This window comes from Erpetoichthys calabaricus (assembly GCF_900747795.2).
Source record: "Erpetoichthys calabaricus chromosome 1 unlocalized genomic scaffold, fErpCal1.3 SUPER_1_unloc_7, whole genome shotgun sequence".
Classification (NCBI taxonomy): Eukaryota; Metazoa; Chordata; class Cladistia; order Polypteriformes; family Polypteridae; genus Erpetoichthys; species Erpetoichthys calabaricus.
Window position 1 is genome coordinate 699,062 of NW_026261598.1, and position 15,122 is coordinate 714,183.

The following is a 15,122-nucleotide window of genomic DNA, read 5'->3' on the forward strand; positions in this document are numbered from 1 at the left end:
TTGAACCCAAGTCCATTGATTTTAACATGTTTTACATTTTGTATTAATATTTCTTGTGTTATTTGTTAAAGCTTGTAAACAATAATAACATTTATGTCTATAGCACATTTTCATACAAATGGTGTAGCTCAAAGTGCTTTACAAGATAAAATAAAGTTTATATGAAAGAAAAGTAAGATCAGGCAATACTAAGTAACAAAGAATAAAGTCAGTTCAGATGACCAGGAAGACAGAAAATGCAAACAAAAACAAACAAAAAAAAACTCCAGGCTCCACCATCTTTAGTGCACCCCCTTATTGTCCACTGGCCTGTCCTGACTTTTATAAACAGACGTCATTGAAAATGCAGGACATAAAGAAATGAGCTGCTGTTGTGACAAATTTAAACTGTGAGGACACAAACATGTCACTCTTGTGTTCCCCACACGTCCTGTGAAGTCAGCTGATAAAGTGCTGCAGATTTCCTTTGCCATCATTTTGATCAAATCACTTATGGGCAGAGCTGGGAATGGACAGCAGTGGTCAGCAGTCATGGGGGTTTCTTCACAGTCCACTCAGACCACCTCTGTGCCCACTGGACTGGACTTTGTGACGCTGACAGTCCATTTGAAGCTTGTCCTCCTGTTTTATTACAAATTAGTACAAGGAATAAGAAAACTGAGCTCAACACCACTGAGTTGTTTAGTGGACAAAGATCAACTGCTTACTGTCACTGGTCAGTATGTGACATCTGAGTGGCCAAGGGCAAAAGTGTCACATGTTAGTCTTATCCTCCATGTCCATTATGTCATCACTCCTAAAGTCAGGCCCAGTGTTTGTCCTTTTAAACCAACAGAGTGTCATCATCATCATCTAATTACTGTGACATGAGGACAGTCCATCATGACAAAGAGCTGAGTGTTAAGCTCTGCAGTGACCAGAATGTGTAACAGTTGTCCGACAAATCAGACAAAATGTCTACACATCCTGAGTCCTGAGTGACACAAAGGAATCTCACTTTGTCACCCCCACCATTGTCACCTTCTGCAAGTCCATGTGGCCTCTCAAGTGCAGGACGCCGTCAGTCTCATTTCTTTGAGGTTCATCTCCAATATTAATGTCCGTGTGTCCATTTCAATGACTTCTCACCTGTCAATACAGCATGAAGGTAGGAGACCCTCTCAGGTGGTCTCTGGTTCAAACAGGCTCAGTGAAAAGTAAAAATGCCTGCAGTGATTGAGTCTTTGAGCTCTGTGGCCTTCTGTCTGTCTGCCCCTCCTCATGTCCTCACTTCTCTCTCTTTATCTCCACAGCCTTTCTGAATGTCATCTAACCTCCAGATGTTCCTCATCTCTCTCCTCAGTCCTCTCTTCTCCACACTCACAGCTGACTGAACTGAACTTGAGCGGAAACAAACTGGGAGATTCAGGAGCTCGTCAGCTGTGTGAGGGTCTGCGGACCCCAAACTGTAAATTGGAGACACTGAGGTGAGTAAACAGGGTGAAGTGTGTGGGGTTATGAAGTCACAGATGACAGCCTGATGGATGGAGTGATTACAGGACACCACATGGACTGAGTGAAGGATGGAGAAGGACAGGCAGTGGGATGAGAAGGACAAAGAGCAGTGGACAAGTGGAGCTGGACGGAGGTGACAGACAGGGACGACAACAAAGATAATGAGAGATGACAGAAGGAGAACAACAAAGAGGAGGAATGTGAGATGAGCCAAGTAAAGGAAGAGCAGAAAAGATGGACAGACAGGGGGACAAGGACACAGGGAGGATGGGTGATAGGATCAGGTCAGCAGGCAGAGTGGACAGGAGGAGAGGGTGGACAGGGTTATGGGGGTCATGTGGAACTAACAAGACAGAGACGTTCCAATGTCAGTGGACAGGGTGGTGAGGGGACAACAAGAAGAAACAAGAGGACAGAAAATGAGAGAAGACAGGAGAGTGAGGAGGAGTGGGAAAGAAAATAATAAAGAGAGAGACAACATTAATTAAGAGAGCAAGACAAAGGAAGTGACCACAGAGGGATCAACACCATGTCACCTGGACAGACCACCTTCTGTTGTGATTGCTCTAACAGCACAATATAACAAAGGGGTGAGCCCTCTAGAATAGCCCACCAAACAAATGTCACCCCCAGGCAGGCCCACCTCAGGCAAACAGGAGGCTTCAGGTCTGACTAGGCCTCAGAAAGGAGCTCAGGCTTTTAAATTGAAAATAAAATCAAAAAGAGTCTCAGAGGCGTGAAGTGAGTCTGACCAGAGGGAGAACCGTAAAAACTCCAGCTGGAGCAGAGACAAGTCCACAAGTGGTCTTCATAAAAGACGAGGTTTATTAACAAAAGAGCCAAAGGGGCTGCCAAAGGCAATCCAAAGCTAACAACATTCAAAAAGCACAATCTGTGACAGAAGCTGAACTCACGAGCCAAAGGTTCAAAAACAATAATCAGAATTAAAAACACAAGAGCAAAATACTCACAAAGACCACCAATCACCAGAGCAGTCAAATGAGCCGCAGCCTTTAGAGAGTTGGGGGGCAGGTGGTCCTGTATCTTGGGATGAAACCACAAAATACAAGGAATGTGAGAGAACTGCAAGACACGCACATAGATACTAAATAATAACAAAAAGAATAAAAATAACAAATAATACAGAATTAAAAAACAACGTTATAAAAACAATGGAAAACAATGAAGGAGAATTAAAAAAATAAAGCTGACAGCAGGAGCCACGGAGGACCCCCGGCCTGACTAGAACACCTTCACTGAGATGAGATGATACCAAAAGGCCTTCAGAAGACGGTGACCTGACTGGACAGTGATCTGAGTGACCGGCAGGGTGACACACATGTCATTTGACTTAGGGACACTGAGGAGAATTCTGGGAAGTTGACCTGAGTGGGCATGTCACTGTGATAGTACAGTGTGTGAGGTGGGGTCCTCTTATGTTTGTAACTCACACTTGTGTCCTTCACAGGCTGTTTGATAATGAGATCAGTGAGAGTGAGGAGAAGAACCTGAGGTCACTAGAGGAGGAGCTGAACAGGACTGGACAGCAGACGTATATCTACACATGAGAAGACTGGACATGCTGATCAACTGACCCCAGTGATGGTGCCCCCCTGTCCACTCCCTCTGAATTATTTTCTTTATTCTTTTATAATCTCCTCAGCTCTTCTCCACATTTAATAAACTCTCTATGCGTTCTTCTCAGCCTGTGAGAACTCACTTGTGTTTTTCCACCCTATCACCCTGAACTTGTCACTAAACTCCACAAGTTCAGAACAGAGACCTCTGAGTTTCACCAGCCAGAGATTCACAGTGAGAATAGTCCTCTGAAACCAGCTGGGGTCACAAAGCCCACTGAGGGGAGCTGCAGGAGCAAACATGGGTGGACAGTCCAGTTGTAGGGTGATGGAGAGTGTGGCCAATAATGACATTGGTGACAAATTCTGGACAGGCACCAGGCCATCACAGGTCAAGCTGATGGTCTTCTGAGCAGACACCTCACAAACCTGCTGCTCCTCAACATCATGTGGTGTTGTTTGAACCCGTGTCTGCTCCACTCCTTGTCCACTGCCTCATTTGCACACAATTCATGTCATCTTCTGTTTGTGACTGAACAGACTTTACCATGTGCTGCTTTGGACTTCTGTGACACTTTAACACGCACACGGCTCAGGTCTCTGTCTTCTTTGTCATTCCCTCATTGTCACCTTACTGTCACCTCCACTTTTGTCCTCTTCAGAGAGCAGTGGCCTGAACAAGTGAGCCATTTAACACTAGAATTATCAGAGCCTACGAAAAAACTTGGAGATCCGTCCCACCTTAAATCGCTTCGCACCTCTCCGTCAGTGTCCTTTGTCCTGTAAATGTGTGGATAAGCAGCAAACAGCAAGCATCCTGCTTGCCAGTCAACAGTTGAAACCATTCCTCCACCGAAGCAGTCAAAGTAAATGTGTGTCAATGTCACACTCTAATGCAGGTTCTTTTTCTGCAGTTATATTTTTGAATAAAAGCGCATTTGTTCTGTTATATTTGTACCTTTTGTGACAGTGTTTCTTTGATATTTGGACTTCAGGCTTCACACATTATAAACTTCATGTCTAGATTTTGTCAATTATTACTAAAACATGAAAAACGTTTTTGCTTTAACGATGTGTTTACATAGATTGTTGTAGACATGGAACACACACGAAATGCATGTGTTCCAAATAACGATACAGTATTTATACAAGGTGTCATTTAGCTTGACTTCTCACACTATACAACTCTAAGCAACTGACACGCAGGTAAACAGACTTGAGCTGAGAAAACTGCGCTGGTGGGGGATGTGATAGCAGGATGCTTGCTGTTTGCTGCTTATCGACATATTTACAGGACAAAAGATGCTGACGGAGAGGTGAGAAGCGATTTAAGGTGGGACGGATCTACAAGTTTTTTCATAGGCTCTGGTAATTCTAGTGGTACAAAGAAATGAGAGCAAAAGGACAAGACGAAGAGAACTCAGGCCTGCTGATATAGAAAGTGTGAGGGACTGGCAGCCCACCCAGGGTTGGCTTCAGTGCCCAATGACTTTGAACTGGTCTGAATGTGTTCAAGAAATGGAGGGACTGAGGACACCAAACACAACTGAAAAATAAGATGAAGTGGAACTGGAATGAGAGTGCAATAACTGATGGCCTGTATGAGGGAGTGTGAGACCTCAGCGTGAAGGAGGACTTCACCAGGACAGCTGCACAAGAAGCAGATTGTGGACAGATGGACTTAAAGTGTGACACTCTACCATTGTCTTCCTACTGCTTTAGTTAATGAAGGTATGATGGACATCTCCGGCACATTCTCCAGTCCCATGCAGCCCCAGACAAGGCCCCTCTCTTCCTGCTGTATAACATGTGAGGGCACCTTGTGCAGTGTGTGCTGAAGCATTAAGAAGAAGACCCGTGAGCTGTCATGGAGGACCAGCTTTATCTTCTCAATTTGCTCATTTCTGCTCTTCTGCTTTAACTGCTGAGATAAGCTGCACCTGCTGACACTTTGAACTGCTGGTGTCTTTTTGCAAATTAACATTTTACTTCAGTTTGCTCGACATCGTCATATTCTTTGCATTAATTTGTTTAGAATTTTCACAAGTAACCAGCTGACCAAACTATAGTGATTGTATGAATGTAGTATTTGGTTTTCAAAAATAAATAAATTAATAAAAACTTTGTGATTTTCATGTTTGAATTTTGCTTTAAAACTTTAATTTGAATTCAGTGATTTAATGGAAAAAAAAATCCCCCAGGATTTGGTAGGACATCATAGAGCGCATTAGCGCCACCTACTGTGCTGGAGTTTGCTGCAACTTTCAATGTAGAGAAAAGCCAAGCAAAATGATTTTGCTTGGCTTTTCTCTACATTCATAATGGCTAACACGACACAACACCCTAGTACTACTGCAACTTTCAAGAAAGAAAAACATAATCATAAAGTCCAAAGCCTTTTGAAATCTCCAATAAGCCCTCAGGTTGGTCACTTTGTCTATGCTGTTTTAAAATATGTATCACCATAAACTGCTGTTCTTCCAAAAATCTCAGTTTCTCAGATCAAATCTCCTCTCTGCTCCTGGTGCTGTAAAAGAAAACACAACAAAGCATAAAGGGTTGGGGTTTTCCGGCCCCGTATACTGTAAATAGAATCAATACCATACCATACCATTTTTATTTGTTAAGCGCTTAAAAACACAGCATTACAACTGACCGAAGCGCTGTACAGTTAAAACAAGCAAGACTAAAAGCAAAATATTAAAAACAAACATTAAGAGAGAATTAAAACAGAGACACTAAAAAACAGGTCAGGGGACCCAATAAAACAGAGAAATAGCAAAAAGCAAGTGGGAATAAGACAGGTTAAGAATTAAAAGCCAATGTGAAGAAGTGCGTTTTTAGGTGTGATTTGAATGTGGTGACTGAAGTGGCTTGCCTAACCACTAAAGGTAAGGAGTTCCAGAGCTTGGGTGCACAGACGGAAAAAGCCCTTTCACCACGAGCTTTAAAATGTGCCTTGGGAACGGTTAGGAGCAGCTGATCTGCGGATCTAAGAACACGAGGGGGATTGTGACGATGGAGCAAGACACTCAAGTAGGCAGGGGCTAGACCATTTAGTGCCTTATAGGTTAAGAGGAGTATCTTAAAATCAATTCTGAAGCTAACCGGCAGCCAGTGTAGGGTTTTTAAAATCGGTGTAATGTGTTGGCTTCTGCTGCTTCCAGTTAAAAGCCTTGCAGCCGCATTTTGAACCAATTGGAGTCTCGAAAGAGTGGCTTTACTAATACCATATAGGCAGGAATTAGAATAGTCGAGCCGGGACGTAATGAATGCATGGATTACTGATTCCAGGAGGTGGTAAGGCAGAATTGGTTTGAGTTTGGCAATTCGCCTGAGATGGAATAAGCAGGATTTTACTGTGCTGTTGACTTGAGCATCCATTTTCAGGACCATATCCATTTTGATTCCAAGATTGGAAACAGACGAAGTTACTGGAATGGGAAGAAAGTCGAGGTCAAGGGGTAGGGTCTGTTTGCGGTCGGGACTAAAAACAATGACCTCGGTTTTTGAATCGTTCAGGTGAAGGAAGTTTACAGCCAGCCAGTCCTTAATGTCAGATAAGCAGTCGAGAAGAGGTTTAGTGGAGTCAGTTGACTAGAGGGAGAAATAAATTTGGCAGTCATCAGCATATAGGTGATACGAGATTGCATGTTTTCTAAAAATTGCACCTAAAGGCAGGATGTAAATTGAAAAAAGTAGTGGCCCCAAAATGGAACCCTGGGGGACACCACATGGGAGTGGGACTGATTCAGATGAAAAATCGTCTAGCATGACTCTAAGAGTCCTGTTGCAGAAATATGACCTGAACCAGTCAAGGGCTAAGCCAGATACACCAACCCAGGATTCGAGTCGGGAGATCATGATGTCGTGGTCGATTGTGTCGAAGACAGCAGATAAATCGAGAAGAACCATAATCACGTAGAGTCCTGAGTCCAATGCCAAAAGGACATCATTTAGGACACGTAAATGCGCGGTTTCTGCGCTGTGTTGGGGCCTAAAGCCTGACTGAAAAAGGTCCATTACCTGATGGTCCTGTAGGTGATGAATTAATTGCTCATAAACTACTTTTTCGAGTAATTTTGACAGGAAAGGTAGTTTGGAAATTGGACGAAGATTGGAGAAGACGGCAGGGTCAAGATCAGGTTTTTTCACGATTGGATGTACAACTGCGTGTTTGAAAGCCAGATTATTGTACATAATAATACATATCAGACAGCAACATGGCGGAATGGGGGAGTCTTTATGGAGAGGGACCGGAAATGAGTAGTGAAGGCTGCTGGGAAGGTACCAAGATGGATGCTGGGATGTTGACGTCATCAGGGGTCGACAGAGGGAATGCGGAAATGGTACTGCGTGGCTAGTTAATCAAGGTGGAATCATGACGGTGGTGTTTCCTTCTTTCTGCTGAAACAAAGAGAGAGAGGTTAGTACTCCGCCATTCCCTTCCGGCATGCGGTTTCACGTAACAGTTTGGGTCCTTCTGCGGCACCCTAAGCGCGCGTGCGTGACAGTGCACAGCACGGCCCTCAACATAAAGAATGTCCCACTGTGTTAGATAAACACGTTTTCTACAAACACTCGAGTCAAGCGTATTCACTCTGAATAAAGAGCCACTCAGTCCAGCGTGTCTAAGATATAATCATGTTGTAATTCTTATAATTTCCTCCCTTCTCTTACTTCTCACACTCTTTTATTTCCCAGCACTCTCTCTGTTTCATGACGATGTCTTCCTTTCTTTTCTTTATCCCAGCTCTGTGGCTGAACTGATTTTTTAATGATGACTTTTTCTTCCCCTTTTACTCAATGCTGTCCCACTCCATTTCTACTCTAAAGGTGTTTTCACACTCGTAGTCTGCTGGCTTTGTCAGAAGATCAGTGACTTCCTTTCAGTCTCCAGTTAGTTCTGTTGAGATTCACACAGCAGACTTTCCAGTGAACCACAAGTCACAATAAACGCCCTGTCGGTGTGCCGTGGACTTTCATTGGGCAGAAATTGTTGTTTCACACAAAAAAAAAAATCATCATAAAGGGTCAACAGGAGCTGATCTTGTGCCCCACCGTATTTGCTGTGATGATGTGACGTGTTTACCAAATGCAGCTTTATGAACAGCTGGTGTTGATTTGAGAACTACAAGAGGACATGACAGTGATGTGTGACTTCCTATAAACACAGAAAGCACATGTTTCATCTGGACGACTCCACAGAAGATGACGAACTCTGATGAGGACATACACTGATGTGACCGCTTCAATGTCATGTTGACAGTGACACTATTACAAGTGTTTACTCTCAACTAGCCTACTACATCAAGTCACATCTCTACTGTCTTTAAGGCTGTAAATATTTGTTAATAACGTTCACTTTAGGATGATAGAGCGACTCTTTAAAAGGTCGGTTCCCTGTGCCATCCAGCAGTACACAAGGAGGTGAACTCTTTAATTTACATTAAATCCCTCTAAAAACAACTCAATTTTTAAGTTTCACAGACTGACAGTCACAAGTTTCACAAGCCAATTACAGGCTTTTTCGATGTGAGTCTCTCCAGTCCGTCTCTGACCCAATCCATTTTTTAGGCCGCACTGTCACTAGTGGGCCAGTGTGGTCAGGTTTCTTGACAATGTCCACTTCACATTCATTACATGGTGTCAAAGTTCATGTGTCTCCAGTGTCCACATTGCGCCAGAGTAGCAAATGCACTGAGAGGACACCAGCTGTGTGTGTCACAATGATTGGTTAAGATGAGGGGCTTTGATTATCAGTTACACATAAAATGAGTTTCTGATCAGCTCTGCATATGGTCTGGTTGACCCGATCACAAGGGGTTTGTGCTGTAAAGCGGTCAACTGAGATCTAATGGTGAGCGACATAAAGAACCTCTGAGGCTGAGTCCGGTGCAATGACTAATCAGATGGACTGCCATTGTATTTGGTGATTTTGTTAGCTATGCACATGTAGATTTACTTATTATGTTCAGATCACCAACATTGCAATATAATGTAGTATGACAACAAGAATTATTCCCATATGTGCAACATTTTCTGTAGTTACATTAGTCCCATATTGAATCACAGTCATACATCACACAGACAGCTCCAGAGTTCACTTATTAAGACCAACATCTCTAAAGGGTCTCAGTCCTCAGTGAAGAGCAATTAATGTGTACACATCATCGACTACTCTGAACTACATGCTCCAGAGTTCAAAAAGAACAATCAAAACAAACTAGGTGTGAAAATGCTTTTAATTTGAAGTGAGTTCTTTGCTAGGATGTTGGCTCCTTGATTCCAAACAATAAGAAATAAACAGTTATGCTGAGGCTCTTTAGTCTCCACAGATGTCATGTCTACCTCCAGACATGTCCAATCTCTACAATATCTGGCCTATAGTTAGAATGTTCCATTGTACAGTACATGCTGATTATGAATTGGAGTGCACAAGTACAACATTATGTCATACTTTTTTTTACCCATTTCAGGACTATAATAACTGTGGCCATCTCAGGCTGTCTGATGAGCTTCACTGAATGTGAATCTGAAACACAGAGGTAGACACTGAAGCAGCCATGTGACCAGTCATTGGGTCTTTTGAACCATCTGTTAAGATTTGCAGTGAATTCAGTTAATTAACTTTTATATGGCACACTTCAATGAGTGGCGGTGTAAATTGTTGCAACAAGATCTCAGTTATAATATTACACATTAAAAGTACATAAAGACACAAAGTACTTTAGAACTGATTAACATAAATAGAGCCCAGCTCTGTCTGTTCATTAAAGAATTGTTGAACTACAGCCGGGTGACATTGGAGGAGAGGAAAAGAAAAACTCATTCAGCAGCATCAACTGAAAAAACAAAATGGGGGTCTGTGATTGGTTAGAACAGAGAAAGTTAAAAACAAAGTCAGATGTGGTCAGAGTCCTGGTGACCTCAGCTAACTGTCTGCTCACCTGCTCCTGGTCATTTGAAAATGGACTCAATGCTGGGCCATACAATCTGATTAAAGAATCTTTCAATCTGATGAGTCCAATGCTCCTTCATCTCAGATAAATTTTCATACGTAGGCGAGCAGGAGCGGAGCAGTAGAGCAGTTGCACCAAGTGAAACATCCAGAAAGCAAGAAGAGAATTAGAATAGAGGAGGATTAAGAAATATTTATAAATAATGTATTACTTTTATTTTTGTACAAATGGCTAACAAACAGAGATGATGTGTTCACATCCAATCAGCAGCTCTAGTCAGGGTATTCAGGACTAAAGTTGTGAATCTTCAGCCTGAGGCCAAAGGGGCATCTCTAATATTAATGGACAGATCATTCCACAGCTTCAGGGCCCTGCAACTAACAACTTGACTGCCCACCGTTATTTTATTAATCCTTGGAATATTAATTAGGCCGGCATCTTGAGATCTTAATATGTGCTTCGGTTTGTAAGTAATGATAAGTTCAGTTAAGTAATGAGGGCCTCAGTCATTTAAGGTTTTATATGCTAAAAGGAGGATTTTGACAGTTCATGGCCTACAGGACTGGAGTTATGTGTTTGTACTTTCTGGTTTGTGCAATAATTCATGAAGCAGCATTTTGAATTAATTGACACCTGAATTCATCTTCATTCGCTTCATCTTTTCCAACTTCTATATGTGGAAGATGTGCTTGATCAACCTTCTTTAAATAGCTCGGTCCTGCATCTCCTCACCAGTCAAGCCCTTTTCCTTCAGATCTTATTTTACTTTATACACCACCTCCGTTCCCTCCCTTTCTCTTCTCCTGGGCTTCCATTTCCATCACTGTTTTGCCCACATGTTCATTTTCTCTCCTCATCACCTGATACCACCACATCCTACTTTCCATTACTTTCTTAGATATCGCTCACACTTCCTCTGATTGTCTCATTTCTTATTCTGTCCTTTTTTGTAACTCTACACATCCATCTCCACATTTTCATTTCTGCCACATCCAACTTCTTCTCCTGCACTCCTATACTGTCCATGTCTGAGCTCCACACATCATTGCTGGTTTTACCAATGTCTTAAAAAACTCACCTTTAACCTTTGCCTTAATTGTACGATCACACAGTACTCCTAAAACCTTCTTCAATTGTTCCATCCACACTGCAGTGTATGGGCTATCTCTGCATCTGATTCTCCATCTTGGGCTACCATTGATCATAGATATTTAAATTGATCCACTCTTTTCAACAGCTCTCCCTGCAGGTGAACTTCTGAATCCTGATCATCATTTCACCTCATACATTCTACTTCTTCCTATTTATCTTTAATCCTCTATCTTCCAAAGTTCTTCCACTCTTTCAACTCCCTCTCCACTTTCCCTTTTCTGGTGATACACAACACAGTGTCATCAGCACAAATCCTGCACCAGGGGGATTGGTCTTTTATCCTGTGACTCCACACATCCAACATCAGATCAAGGAGGTAAAGACTTCAAGAAGACCCCTGGTGCACACCTCCTCTAACTTGGATCTTGGGTGTTACCACAGCACTGCTTTTAACCCAAGTCCTCACTCCCTCATACATACCTTGGACAATCCTCACACACTTCTCTGGTCCTCCTTTCTCTCTCATACATCTCCAGACTTCTTGCCATGGCACTCCATCATCAGCCTTCTCCACATCAATAAACACCCTATGCAGTCCTTTCTGTTGTTCTTGATGCTTCTGTATGAGTCACCTCAATGCAAAGATTGCATCAGTTTATTCCTCTCCCTGGCATAAAACCAAACTGCTCCTTCCCGATGGTGGTCTCTTCCTTAAGTTTTTTGTTTGCAACTCTTTCTCAATGTTTCATTGTGTGTGACATCAGCTTTACCCCTCTGTAGTTTTGACAATCAATAATGTCGCCCTTCCCTTTATAGTGTTCCTCCACTCCTCTGGTATTCTCTCCTATTCATAGATGTTATGCATTAGATCTTATAGGACATCTCTTCCTCCTTCTCCTAAACTCTTCCACAGTTCTGCTGGTATTTCATCTGGTCCTGATGCTTTTTTCATTCTTTTCATTGTCTCCTTTACTTCCTCCTTCCTTATTCTTGGTAGTAATCCTTCATTTGGGACTCTATCCTCAGATATTACCCTTGGAGTTTTTTGATTCAACAGCTTGTCAAAGTTCCTCTTCCATCTGTTCCTGATCCTATCATGTTCACTCCAGACCACACTGCGCTCATCTTTCATCTGCTTTATTTGACTAAAATCCTTGCCAGCCTTGTTCCTATCTTTTGCTATTCTATAAATCCTTAACTCTCCATCTTTGGTCTGTAATTTTCAAACACCTTCTCCTAAGCTTCTGTCTTGGAAACTTTCCATTTTTAAAATGGAAAAAAAAAATGTAATAAGTGTTTTAAAAGACATGCTAAATTCAAAAATAATGCCATAAATTACATAATAATAATAATAATAATAATAATAATAATAGTTAAGCTGAGTTTTAGGTATTATTTAATTTAATACATTTGAAAAAAATAATAGGAAGCAAAAAAAAAAAAGAACAATCATGTGGATGTTTATTTAAATAAAGATTTAGTGTAAAGAGGGTCAGAGGAGATCGGGGTTAGTGTGCTGCTACACGGAAGGGATGCTCGGTTGTAAAAAGAAGGCACGGATAAGACGATTTTGAAAGAAAAATAAAAAAGCATCACATAAGAATTGGAAAGCTCATTGTATGAACTGATTTTGGAGATGTCACAGGTATGTTATAAAACTCCCTTTTTTAATGTGATTTATGACTAATGATGGCTATCATTTATGTAAAACCGTTAGTAAGTTATTAGTTGCACAAACATAGCTATTTGTAGTAATTAGCATGTATTTCAATAATGAAGGAGTGCATGTGTATGCACAAATGTTGTAGTATGAATGAAAATATGAATGTTCTTGCAATTTCTTTGTTTATTTAAGGTTATCAACCTGCTCCTAATTCTACTCCTCTTCCTGTTGTTACTATTGCTCTTGCACTTTATGTTGTTCGTCATTAAAAAAGCATCAAATAATAAAAAGGAAGAGTTGGTCCAAGCGTCCCCTTTAATCAGCTGAAGGCCTTTCCAAGTTCAGGCAGACATTGATGCAGTAAACACAGATGACTTAACAATAATAATAAAATGTATTATTATTAGTCTCAAGCTGCTGCCCCCGCGACCCGACCTCGGATAAGCGGAAGACAATGGATGGATGGATGGATGGATGGATGGATGGATGGATGGATGGATGGATTATTATTAGTAGTATTATTATTTGTATAGCATCTTTCTCATGCATACTAATTCAACACTAACATTTATTTCTGTTTCACAACTTCACATGAAGGATGTGCTCAAAGTGGTTTGCAAACATGTCAGTGAAGTAGTGACATGCAAAGAAAAATAAATTACATTTAGAAAAGAATACTAAGGTATAAATAAACAAAAGATAAATAGAAAGTGCACACTAACATAGGAAAGAGGTATAATTAAGAGAAGTAGAGTCCTTAAATAGAGAATTGTTTTTAAGTCTATAAATGACAGTCCAATGGTAAGGTCAATGGGCCAGTGGGACAGAAAAAAAAATCTGTAAGGGTTCCAGGTGAGCAGACCACCGAGTGGCCACTGGGCATTCTGCCTGATATAAATGTTGTTAAGTTGTTCTTTATTGATTCTTTTCAGGCTTCATCTTGCATGATTTGATGCAGCAGGTATTGTGACGAGTTTCATTCAGACAGCACAGGCATTTGCACAGAACTTTGATCAGGTGGTGGTGTAGAAAAGAAAATAGTGTAACAGCCAATGCGCAAGGCAAAGTTGAGCACGGGCAAAGCGCGTGCCGAAAGCAATCTCACAGTCCAAAAATTTGTTGTAAAAATATTTAGTGAAAGTTAAAAGCAGATAATCCACACAAGAATAAAAGAAAAAATAGTTACACACGTAGAATAAAAGACAAAAAAAAGAAAAAAATGTATCTTCTATAAACTTAGCTTTTCTTGAGAATTTTTTTTTGTTATTTCTGTACTTAAAAGTTCTTTACTTCTTCTTTCTATACTTAAAGGTTCTTAATTTCTTATATACTTAAAGATTCTTAGCTTCTTCTTTCTATACTTAAAGGTTCTTAGTTTCTTCTCCTGTATTCCTTAAGCATACGGTTCAACACTTAAATAAGTGCTGTTTTATGAGTTACTTCACACTCGAGACGCCTGTAAGCCAGTTGGCACGTAGACATGTGCCCAGGCACAGTTTAAAACCATATGCCTCTATACCTTACACAGGGCAAGGCAGTCACTAACTGAAGAATAATATGTTTACTCATAGCTGTTAGAAATGACAAGAATATACTGTACCATTACAATTCTACTTACGGGGGCTTATAGGAACCTCACATAGATTATGCATTGTCATCTATTAAAATATTCATGAATCTTATAGAACTAGGAAAATGACTCTTACATATCCGGCTCCTAATTGTTTATGCTAGGGCAGAAATCAATTACTTTAACATTACTTAATAAGAGCCTTCACTACTTTACTTAACTTAAATCAAACTTAAGAAGCTTAAAACTTAAGAACTTAAAACTTAAGAGACTTAAAACTTAAACTCTACTGTAAAAACACAAACTGGCATTGTTTTGATGACTCGACCCATTACCCAGGAATAGTGGTGTAGCTTTATCCACGATTAAAACAATGTCCCCTGGTTCAAAATTTCTTCTTGGTGCAAGCCATTTTGGACGTTCCTGAAGTACTGGCAAATACTCTTTAGTCCATCTTTTCCAAAACAAGTCAGCCATGTATTGAAATTGTTTCCAGCGTCTTAGTTTAGTACATTTGTCATACAGGAATACACTCTTACAGCTTAGTGTCTGTATTAGATTACATTTGTTCAGTTAGCTTAATATCTCCTTATTTATTAATACATAAGTGACATGTTTCTTATAGTTCTATTAGCACCATACTTTGTTATTTGGAAAGACTGCAGCACCTTAACTCTAAATATGTCTTCCTCAATTTCCCCCTTTGCACATTAAATGTGCACTTTTGTTAATTAAACTTCTGCATCATCATATTTGGGAAAGAG

At 40.8% G+C, this 15,122-nt stretch overlaps 1 protein-coding gene across 44 annotated transcripts in view; it reads left to right on the forward strand.

The window, feature by feature from the left end:
• Positions 1-5,174, forward strand: part of LOC114644339 (NACHT, LRR and PYD domains-containing protein 3-like) — a 284,794-nt gene extending 279,620 nt beyond the window's left edge. For 40 of the 44 annotated variants that reach the window (XM_051921952.1, XM_051921987.1, XM_051921973.1 and 37 more), the window contains 2 exons: positions 1,293-1,466; positions 2,963-5,174. In XM_051921952.1, the coding sequence (XP_051777912.1) occupies positions 1,293-1,466; positions 2,963-3,062 (274 nt within the window). In that variant the 3' untranslated portion in view covers positions 3,063-5,174. Of the gene's footprint in view, positions 1-1,292; positions 1,467-1,627; positions 1,709-2,962 lie in introns of those variants that run through there. The other 4 variants (XM_051921984.1, XM_051921955.1, XM_051921967.1 and 1 more) reach the window with 2 other exon arrangements.
• The last annotated feature ends 9,948 nt before the right edge of the window (positions 5,175-15,122 follow it).